General features: G+C 44.1%; 1 protein-coding gene across 1 annotated transcript in view; it reads right to left on the reverse strand.

Annotated features, from left to right (window-relative positions):
- The window catches only part of myo10 (myosin X), a 335,499-nt gene that overhangs the window by 241,907 nt on the left and 81,524 nt on the right, over positions 1–12,068 (reverse strand). Inside the window, exon 3 of the mRNA XM_072575194.1 lies at positions 693–851. Within this exon, the coding sequence (XP_072431295.1) occupies positions 693–851 (159 nt within the window). The remainder of the gene's footprint in view (positions 1–692; positions 852–12,068) is intronic.

The raw sequence follows: 12,068 nt of genomic DNA on the forward strand, positions 1-12,068 counted from the left end.
ACTGTGGTCAATACTAATCCACAAGGGATGAACTCAGATTTCTCCAGTTTCCTCATTTCCCCTCCCCCCACTTTGTCTCAGTCCCAACCCTCAAACTCAGCACCCCCACCCCCACCCCCACTCCAGCCTATCACCCTCACCTTAACCTCCTTCCACCTATCGCATTTCCAACGCCCCTCCCCCAAGTCCCTCCTCCCTACCCTTTATCTTAGCTTGCTTGGCACACTCTCCTCATTCCTGAAGGGCTCATGCCTGAAATGTCGAGTCTCTTGTTCCTTGGATGCTGCCTGACCTGCTGCGCTTTTCCAGCAACGCATATTCAACTCTGATCTCCAACATCTGCAATCCTCACTTTCTCCTAATCCACAATCGATACCACTAAAATCAGAATATCGTTTCTTTCCCATGGGAGCTTGCTTGACACAAATTTCCTGCCACTTGCCTTACATGCAAGCAGTCATGACTTGTCAAAAGGTACACTAGCTTTAAGGGCAATCATTTGCAAGTGCTGTCAAGATTACCTGTCCTGCCCAATTTACACATTACACAATCATGATGAGGCTACCATGAACTTATCATACAGATGCCCACATCCACTTTAAACGTTTTGAATAATTAATTAAAATCGTTCATCATGTCTATGCAACAGCGATCATTGGCTTGCAATCCCAGCTATGTCAATTTAAACTTACATATATGTTGTCCTTTTTATATCGAATGTGTAAATTATGCATGATTGACCCTTCATGCAGCTGTGCCAAGGTTGCCATATCCTCAACACCTTCAATACTAGTTGGATGCATGGTCACCACTTTGTCCCTGGTTAAGGTATTTAATTTATAAGTTAACACCTGTTTAAAACAAATAAAAACAAAAATTAATATGTAAACCAATCAAATGCAAACATGTTGGATGTTACAGTTGCATTTGAGTGTGAACAATGAATAGGGCAACTATAATTAACATTTCTTTCATTTTCATTTCAGAATGAGAATCTCACATGCAATGCGTTTTACTCCAAAGTGCTGGCAGAAACTGCACTGCTCCAAGCATTGACATTCCATGGATTTTATACTTGCTAAACACAGGGGCTCAGTGGTTAGCACTGATGTCTCACAGTCCAGGGACCCGGGTTCGATTCCAGCCTGGGCGACTGTCTGTGTGGAGTTTGCGCATTCTCCCAGTGTCCCACAGTCCAAAGATGTGCAGATTAGAGGTGAATTGGCCATGCTAAATTGTCCACAGTGTTACTCAGAGGGAAATTGGTCTGGGTGGGTTACTCTTTGGAGGGCCGGTGTGGACTTGTTGGGCCAAAAGGGTCGGTTTCCACATTGTAGGGAATCTAATCTAATCTAATCACTCTCAAAAGCTGTAGAATCAGTGAGGATCTCGTCTAGGGGCTCCATACATGAGCAATTTCCTTCTTCCCAAGCCTCAAATTCTTGCTATTGACTTGGTCACTGGTATGCCAAGAAGGGCATTAGTTTCTTCAGGGATAGAGTATGGGTTTTAGATTAAGTTACTACCTGAGCCCCCACCCCAGAAAAACCTGTGATCTCGGTCTTAAAAACTCTTTTGTGACATGAGACAATAGCAGAGTCCATCACAAAGGATTATCTTGCTACAACTGTTCGGATAATAGTCCACCAAGAATTTCACGAGTTAATACACAGATTTATACAAGTTATGTGAATAAAAGTCCAAAAGGCTTGGAGACAGTAACCTTCTAACCACAACCCCTGATTATAAATTGAGCAGAAAGTGTGGAGAAAATATTTCCAAACTATTCTGAAGTTTTTTGGAATTTAAAATCAAACAGCTTCAGTTGATAAGAACTTCAGAGAAGAGAACTGCTAACGGTACTAAAGAAATTGTTTCGGTTTTTCTTTTCCTTGGAGATCTTCCCCAGTTTGGATTACCAACCATACATGCATAGCATCATGAAGATTAGAGAATATTTCCAAACCATCAAGATCTGAATCCTGCACTTCCACGATTTGAAAACATACTTTGCTTTGTTATGTCAGTTTCGGAAAACAGTTTTACAATGTCTGCATCCTACATTCCTGTAATCTGTACGTTATGTAATGCACCTTTTCCATTTGGCACAAGTGAATAAAACACTGCCTCTACCTTTGATGCATGATGGTGGGTCTCACTACATATCGATTAGAAGTGAACACGAAATTAGCCTTTGATTGGGTGTAACTATTTAGTCAGCTAAGATGCCAATAAACAGGCACTCCCTTAAACCCTTATCTACCTGAATACACAGCCACCGTGAAGGTTCCTGAAAATTTTTTGACATAACAAGTTTTATTTAAACATTGGATGGAAAGTGTCATGGAGTCAGAATTTTACATATTGTGAAGTGGCACGTTTATGTCCATGTGTGTCATCAAGCACCATTTTGTAGCTCTGCGCTCATATAATGTGACATTCTTTTTAATGAGCAATGCAACCTCCCTACCGCCTTCACATCCTTTGGGATCAGATCTGAAATGTCTTAAACCCTGGAATGTTGACAGTCCAGTCCTTCTCTCAACTAAGTTTCTGTAATGACTACAACATCATTGTTCCATTTGTTAATCCAGGCTCTAAGCTTACCTGTATTACCTATTATACACCTTGCATTAAAATACACTTCAAACCACCAGCCCGGTCATGTTCATTAACCTGGCCCTGTCTTTTTTTCCCATAAGACTTACACACTTTAAAGTCCAAATCACTCCACATGACCTACTGCTCAGGTTATTAACCTATCCGCCACATTAGTTTAAACATCCTGACATTGGCAAACATCCCTGCAAGGATACTGGGGCCCCTCCAGTTTAGGTCCAACCTGCCCTGGAAAAATATCTCACTGACCAAGATATCTGAAGCCCACCCTGCTACACAAGCTCTTTCGACAGGCTGACAACTGGATTATCTTCCTATTTCAGGCACCACAAGCACATGGCACAGAGAGTAATCTCTAGTTTACCACCCAGAGGTTGTGTTTTTCAACCTCCTACCTAACATTGTAAATCCCATTTGCAGAGCCTTTCTGCTTATGTCGTTAGCACCAACTTGGACAACCACCTTAGAGTGCTTACCTTTCAGAATGTCCTATGCCTGCTCAGAGACATCCTGGAGCCTGATACCAGGCAGAGATCACAACATCCTATAGTTTTGCTTGCAGTCATAGAAATGCCTGGGTGTGTGATCATAAGAGTTCCCAGTTACCATTGCTCACTTACATTTTGACCCTCACTGCTGTACAACACCACAAATCGTGGCACCACTTATCTAGGGTGTTGCTGTGACTTTGTCCCTTCCAGGACCTGCACCCACTTCCCTGGTCTTGTGGTACCTCAATGCTGCTCACCTTCCTCAGCAAAGGCCAACCATGAACTCAAGCCCATACTTGGGCCTCAACAGCAGCACTTAGCCCTCACAGCCCCCGTCCAAAATGACAGCTCCCCCAACAACCTGCCTCCCTTTTATACGCTGCTAGCAGGAAGGAAAAACCTTCCCAGAATCCTCTTAAGCCATTACTCAGTACTGCAATCTGTTCATACCCATCTTCACCACCTACACACAACGACAGTAGTGCATACCATTTGCAAGGTGCACTGCAATAACTCCAAACTCAACACCACCATCTTGAAAGACAGGGCAGCAGATTTGAAAACAAACCAACCAGCTAGTTAACCATTGTCTTTCCTTGGAACGAAATCACTGTTGCTTCAGTTTCTGGGTCAAGATTCTGGAGCTCCCTTTGTAAAAGCATGGTAGATGTCTTTACATCCCAACAGGCAGCTCACCATCACCTTCTCCAGGGGAATTTAAAGGTGGGCTATAAATGTCGAAGCAGCAATGCGGACATTCCATGAAAAACTAAAGACATTTTTATGTACTGATTCCCTTTCACAGGCAGTTTGCCTCAAATAGAGGAGCCTATACCACGTCGTCTATAACAATGCTGGTTGGACGTCCTGCTCACATCTCCAGTGATGAAGAGAAACATTGAGTGTCTTTAGAGTTCCTAATTGGAAAGGACCCAGCCGAGTAAGCTGTCCCTGTAACTCTGCATTTACTATCACTGCATTTTAGAGCAGCACTCCAAAAGCTATTGCTTCCAAATAAACCTGTTGGAATACACACTGGTGCTGTGCGATTTTTAACTTTGCATTGACAATGGCTAATGTACCTAGCATGCACATCTCTGGACACTATCGGGCAATTTAGCATGGCCAACGTGGAGTGTAGGGAGGTTAGGAACATGGCATCAATCCCAAAGGAGGGTGACTGTAAACAGGAAAGTGGCTTGAAGTGTGTATACTTCAATGCAAAAAGTATACAAAATAAGGTAGGTGAACTTGCAGCGTGGGTTGGTACCTGGGATTTCGATGTTGTGGCTATTACGGAGACATGGGTAGAACAGGGACAGGAATGGCTGTTGCAGGTTCCAGGGTTTAAATGTTTTAGTAGGGTCAGAGGTGGGGGTAAAAGAGGAGGAGGTGTGGCATTGCTTGTCAAAGATAGTATTACAGCAGTGGAAAGGACGATGGATGAAGACTCGCCATCTGAGGTAGTTTGGGCTGAGGTTAGGAATAGGGAAGGTGAGGTCACCCTGTTAGGAGTTTTCTACAGGCCTCCTAATAGTCCTAGAGACGTAGAAGAAAGGATTGCGAGGATGATTCAGGAGAAGAGTAAAAGTAATAGGGTGGTTGTTATGGGGGACTTTAACTTCCCAGATATTGACTGGGAAAGCTATAGCTCGAGTTCGTTAGATGGGTCGGTGTTTGTCCAATGTGTGCAGGAGGATTTCCTGACACAATATGTAGACAGGCCAACAAGAGGTGAGGCTATACTGGATTTGGTTCTGGGTAACGAATCAGGCCAGGTGTTAGAATTGGAGGTAGGTGAGCACTTTGGGGACAGTGACCACAATTCGGTGACTTTTACTCGAGTGATGGAGAGGGATAAGTGTGCACTGCAGGGCAAGAGTTATAGCTGGGGGCAGGGAAATTATGATGCGGTGAGACACGACTTAGGATGCGTGGCTTGGAAAAGTAGGCTTCAAGGGAAGGGCGCAATCGATATGTGGAGCTTGTTCAAGGAGCGACTATTGAGTGTCCTTGATAAGTATGTACCTGTCAGGCAGGGAGGAAAGGGTCGTGTGATGGAGCCGTGGTTTAATAAGGAATTGGAATCCCTTGTTCAAGGGAAGAGGGCAGCCTATGTAAAGATGAGGCGTGAAGGTTCAATTGGAGCGATTGAGAGTTATAAGGTAGCCAGGAAGGATCTGAAGAGAGAGCTAAGAGCAGCAAGGAGGGGACATGAAAAGTCCTTAGTTGGTAGGATTAGGGAAAACCCAAAGGCTTTCTATAGGTATGTCAGGAATAAAAGAATGACTAGGGTAGGAATAGGTCCAGTCAAGGATAGTAGTGGGAAGTTGCGTGTGGAGGCTGAAGAGATTGGGGAGACACTGAATGAATACTTTTCGTCAGTATTCACTCAGGAACAGGACATTGTTGCCGATGTGAAGACTGAGTCACAATTAATTAGAATGGACGGCTTTGAGGTATGTAGGGAAGAGATGTTGGAAATTCTGGAAAGGGTGAAAATAGATAAGTCCCATGGGCCTGATGGCATTTATCCTAGGATTCTCTGGGAAGCAAGGGAGAAGATTGCAGAGCCATTGGCCTTGATTTTTATGTCCTCGCTGTCTACAGGAATAGTGCCAGAAGACTGGAGGATAGCAAATGTGGTTCCCTTGTTCAAGAAAGGGAGTAGGGATAACCCTAGGCCGGTGAGTCTCACTTCTGTTGTGGGCAAAGTCTTAGAGAGAATTGTAAGGGATAGGATTTATGAACATCTGGATAGGAATAATGTGATCAAGGACAGTCAGCGTGGCTTTGTGAAGGGCAGATCATGTCTCACAAACCTTATTGAATTCTTTGAGAAGGTGACTAAGGAGGTGGACGAGGGTAAAGCAGTAGATGTGATGTTAGGAAGGCGTTTGATAAGGTTCCCCATGGTAGGCTACTGCAAAAAATACAGAGGTATGGCATTGAGGGTGAGTTGGAGGTTTGGATTAGGAATTGGCTGGCTGGAAGAAGACAGAGGGTAGTAGTTGATGGTAAAGGTTCATCTTGGAGTGCAGTTACTAGCGGTGTTCCGCAAGGATCTGTTTTGGGACCATTGCGGTTTGTCATTTTTATAAATGACCTGGAGGAGGGGCTAGAAGGTTGGGTGAGCAAGTTTGCGGATGATACGAAAGTCGGTGGAGTTGTTGACAGTGAGGAAGGATGTGTCAGGTTACAGCAGAATATAGATAAGCTGCAGAGCTGGGCAGAAAGGTGGCAAATGGAGTTCAATGTGGGTAAGTGTGAGGTGATTCACTTTGGTATGAGTAACAAAAAGATGGGGTACTGGGCTAATGGTCGGATACTTGGTAGCGTGGATGAGCAGAGGAATCTTGGTGTCCATGTACACAGATCTCTGAAAGTTGCCACCCAGGTAAATCGTGCGGTGAAGGCGGCATATGGCGTACTGGGCTTTATTGGTAGAGGAATTGAGTTCCGGAGTCCTGAGGTCATGTTGCAGTTGTATAAGACTCTGGTGCGGCCGCATCTGGAGTATTGTGTGCAGTTTTGGTCGCCATACTATAGGACGGATGTGGAGGCACTGGAACGGGTGCAGAGGAAGTTTACGAGGATGTTGCCTGGCATGGTAGGAAGATCGTAAGAGGAAAGGCTGAGGCACTTGGGGCTGTTTTCATTGGAGAAAAGGTGGTTTAGGGGTGACTTGATAGAGGTGTACAAGATGATTAGGGGTTTAGATAGGGTTGACCATGAGAACCTTTTTCCACGTATGGTGTCAGCTATTACAAGGTGGCATAGCTTTAAATTAAGGGGTGGTAGGTATAGGACAAATGTTAGGGGTAGATTCTTTACTCACCGAGTCGTGAGTTCATGAAATGCCCTGCCAGTAGCAGTGGTGGACTCTCCCTCTTTATGGGCATTTAAACGGGCATTGGATAGGCATATAGAGGATAGTGGGTGAGTGTAGGTTAGGTGGGCTTGGATCAGCACAACATCAAGGGCCAAAGGGCTTGTACTGCGCTGTATTTTTCAATGTTCTATGTTCTAAGGTTCAAATACTGGACAGACAGACAGACAGACAATCACCCAAGACTGGAATCAAACCCACATCTTTCTACGTGTGTTTATTCAGAGTTAAGTCTTAGTTAACTTGAAATAAGCTAAAATGTCCAGGTCTGTATAGATCCACTAAACTCTGTTTGTAAGAACAAACAACAAATAAAATTACAGCACAACAGGCCCTCCAGCCTTTCAAGCCTGTGCGGATACCGATCCTCTACCTAAACCTGTCACCTATTTTCCTCTGTCCCTGCCCATTCATGTATCTATCTAGATAGATCTTAAAATGACACTATTGTGCCTGCCTCCGCTGGCAAAACGTTCCAGACACCCACCACCCTCTGTGTAAAGAACTTTCCACTCATAGCTCCCTTAAACTTTTCCCCTCTCACCTTGAATTTGTGACCCCTAGTAACTGAGTCCCCCACTCTGGGAAAAAGCTTCTTGCTATCCATCCTGTCTATACCTCCCATGATTTTGTAGACCTCAATCAGGTCCCTCGTCAACCTCTGTCTATTAAAGAAAATAATCCTAACCACTCAACCTCTCTTCATAGCGAGCACACTCCAGACCAGTCAACATCTTGGTGAACCTCCTCTGCACCCTCTCCAAAAACATTCACATCCTTTTGGCAATGTGGCAACCAGAACTGTACGCAATATCCCAAATTTGGCCAAATCAACTGTAAGATGACCTGCCAACTCTTACACTCAATATCCCATTCAACAAAAGAAAGCGTGGCATCTGCCTTCTGACCACTCTACTGACCTGCGTTGCCACCTTCACAGTACAATGGGCCTGAACACCCAGATCTCTCTGTACATCAATTTTCCCCAGGGCTTTTCCATTTACCTTATAGTTCACTCGAGAATTGGATCTTCCAAAATGCATCAACTCGCATTTACCTGGATTGAACTCCATCTGCCATTTCTCCGCCCAACACTTTTTATATTTATATTCTGCATTCTCTGATAGCCCTTTCACCATCTGCTGCTCCATCAATCTTAGTGTCATCTGCAAACTTGCGAATCAGACCACCTGTATCTTCCTCCAGATCACTTGCGTATATCACTAACAATAGTGGTCCTAACGTGGATCTCTGTGGAACACCACTGGTCAGTTCTCCATTTTAAGAAACTCCCTTCTGCAACTAATTGGTCTCCTGCTGCCCAGCCAGTTCTCTATTTATCCTGTTGGAACACCCTGAACCCCATGCGACTTCACTTTCTCCATCAGCCTATGGGGAAACTGATCAACGCCTTACTGAAGTCCATGTGGCACAGTGGTTAGCACTGCTGCCTCACAGTGCCAGAGACCCGGGTTCAATTCCCACCTCAGACAACTGTGTGTGGAGTTTGCACATTCGCCCCCTGTCTGCGTGGGTTTCCTCCAGGTACTCCGGTTTCCTCCCACAGTCCAAAAATGTGCAGGTTAGGTGAATTGGCCATGTTAAGTTGCCCATAGTGTTAGTGTAGGGTAATGGGGCTGGATGGGTTGCTCTTCGGAGGGTCGGTGTGGACTTGTTGGGCCGAAGGGCCTGTTTCCACACTGTAGGTAATCTAATCTAATCTAAATGACAATATATGAGCCAACTGACATCAGGCTCACCGATCTATAATTATCTGGATTATCCCTGCTACCCTTGTTCAACAAGGGGCCAACATTCACAATTCTCCAGTCTCCCAGGACCTCACCCTTGTTCAAGGATGCTGCAAAAGATAGCTGTTAAGGCCCTAGCTATTTCCTCTCTCTCTTCCCTCTGGGATAGATCCCATCCAGACCTGGGGACTTGTCCACATTAATGTCTTTTAGAATACTTCCTCCCTTCTTATGCTGTCTTGACCTAGAGTAATCAAACATCTATCCCTAACCTCAACATCCGTCATGTCCCTCTCCTCAGTGAATACACGACGCAAAGTCCTCATTAAGAATCTCAACTGTTCTAACCCCACACACAACTTTCCTCCTTTGTCCTTGAGTGGGCCAACTCTTTCTCTAGTTACCCTCTTGCTCCTTATATATGAATGAAAAGATTTGGGATTTTCCGTAACCCTGTTTGCTAAAGAAATTTCATTTCCCCTTTTAGCCTCTTAATTGCTCGTTTCAGATTGGTCTTACTTTCCCGATATTTATCCAAAGCTTTGTCTGTTTTCAGTCACCTAGACCTTATGTATGTTTCTTTTTTCCTCTTAGTTAGTCTCATGATTTCACCTGCCATCCACGGTTCCCTGATCTTGCCATTTCTATCCTTCATTTTCACAGGAACATGCCTGTCCTACACTCTAATATACCTTTCTTTAAAAGTTTCCCACATATCAAATGTGGATTTACCTTCAAACAGCTGCTCCCAATCCACATTCCCCAGCTCCTGCCAAATTTTGCCATAATTGGCCTTCCCCCAATTTAGCAGTCTCTCTTCAGGATCACTCTCCTCTTTCGCCATGAGTATTCTAAAACATAGGGAATTGTGATCAGTATTTCCAAAGTCATCCCCTACTGAAACTTCAACCAGCTGACCGGGCTCATTCCCCAACACTTGGTCCAGTACGGACCCTTCCTAAGTTGGACTATTTACATACTGCTCTAGAAAACCCTCCTGGATGCTCCGTGCACATTCTACTCCATCTAAACCTCTAATACCAAGTGAATCCCATTCAACGTTGAGAAAATTAAAAAGCCCCTATCACCACCACCTACATCTTTCCATAATCTGTTTAAACAGATTACCTGTCTGACACTCAAAACAAAACAAATAAAGCCACCGACTAGCATAGGGGCGGGCTGCCTTCGAGTGGCTGGAAGGTGGGAGGGATGGCTGGGGGTCTGTATTTTATGCACTTTCTTAGTGTAATTGGACTGTCTTATATGTATTTGCCATTGTTACTGTTTTGTGATGACTGAAACTGGGATTTGAGGTTTGCCCTCATTTCCCTGAAAACTGGTTGAACAGTAGGGTTTGGGGTCTGACTTTGTCACTCCTTTCCCTTGTAAATTGCTGTTTCTCTGTATACAGCTGTAAATGTTATGATTTGGAGATGCCAGTGTTGGACTGGGGTGTACAAAGTTAAAAATCACACAACACCAGGTTATAGCCCCACAGGTTTAATTGAAAGCACTAGCTTTCGGAGTGATGCTCCTTCATCAGGTGGTTGTGGAGAATAAGATTCTAAGACACAGAATTTATAGCAAAAGTTTACAATGTGACGTAACTGAAATTATACATTGAAAAATACCTTGATGGTTTGTTAAGTCACATCTGTTAGAATAACCATGATAGTTTCACTTCTTTCATACATAAATCACAAAACCTTTTAAAAAGTTACATTCTCAGGTTAACTGTAACAATTGGTGAAAGCCAGATAAGATATTGAAGGAGTTAGCCCCCTGTGTTCTGTTGTCTGTGCCATAATGTTTAGACCAATCCTAATCTAAAAGAATGACATGGAGTCTTACATGGATTCATGCAGTTTTTGAGCAAAGTACAATATAAGTCTACAAGCACAAATTCACCCCACAAATATGTGTGTGTGTGTCTGTGTGTCTGTGTGTGTGTAAATATATATATCTGGGGTGGGGGGCTAGGAGTGTCTGTGAGAGAGAGAGAGAGAGACTTATACTTCAGGCTGGATGACTGATGAAATAAACCTTCAGTTTCAGAGTTGAGGATAATGGGCAGTCTTTCAGGCAACAGCAAGGCACAGTGGACTTATTATTACCACAATAACCCAGAAACTCAGCTCACGTTCCGACGACCTAAATTCGAATTCCACCACGACAGATGGTGGAGTTTGAATTTTTTTTTTAAAACATTGCAATTAAGAATCAAAGGTGACCATGAATCCATTATCGATTGCCAGAAAAGCCCATTTGGTTTACTCATGTCCTTCAGGGAAAGAAATCAGTCATCCTCCCCTGATTTGGCCTCCATGTGACGCCAGATCAACAGCATTGTATTTGACTCTCAATTTCCCACAAATGCCCTGAGCAAGCTATTCAGTTATACCAATCGCTATGAAGTCTCACAGAAATTAACTTAGATGGATCATCTGGCATCAACTTTGGCACAGGAAAACATAATGGCAGAAACAGCCCCGTCAACCCTGCAAACTCCTTACTAACATCTGGGGGCTAATGCCAAAATTGGGAGAGCTGTGTCACAGACTCGTCAACCAACAGTCATACTCATGGAATCATACCTTACAGGCAATGTCCCGGACACTATCACCATCCCTGACAACTGGATATGACAGGACGACAGAGCTTAGATCAGATCAGTTGGTTGTGGGTTCGCAGAGCTCTGTCAAACTCTTGCTTATGCTGTTGGGTGGCTTCACCAGGACAAACCCAGCAGAGGTGTTGGAACAGTGGTATACAGTTGGGAGAGAGTTGCCCTGGGAGTCTTCGACATCAATTCGAGACCCCAAGAAGTTTCATGGTTTTGGGTTAAACATGGGCAAGGAAGCTTCCTGCTGATTACCACATACCATCCTCCCTCAGCTGATGAATCAGTAATCCTCAATGTTGAGCAAAACTTGGAAGGAGCATTGAGGATGGCAAGGGCACAAATGTTCTCAGAGGGGGATTTCAATGTCGACCACAACGAGTCCTGAAGGATATTGCTGCTAGACTGGGTATCAAATAGAAAAACATACTTGACCTCAACCTTACCAATCTGCCAGCTGCAGATGCATCTGTCCAAGGTCGGATTGTTAAAAGTGACTACTGCACAGTCCCACCTACACGTTGAGAATAACACCAATCATGTTGTGTGGCACTATCAACATGCTAAATGCAATAGATTTCAAACAGATCTAAAAACTAGCACATGAATAACAAATGTTTAGAGGGATATAGGCTGAGCACAAGCAGGTAGGATGAGTTTTATTTGAGATTATGGTCAGCATGGACTGGCTGGAC

Source organism: Chiloscyllium punctatum, chromosome 8 (genome assembly GCF_047496795.1).
Source record: "Chiloscyllium punctatum isolate Juve2018m chromosome 8, sChiPun1.3, whole genome shotgun sequence".
NCBI classification, from domain to species: Eukaryota; Metazoa; Chordata; class Chondrichthyes; order Orectolobiformes; family Hemiscylliidae; genus Chiloscyllium; species Chiloscyllium punctatum.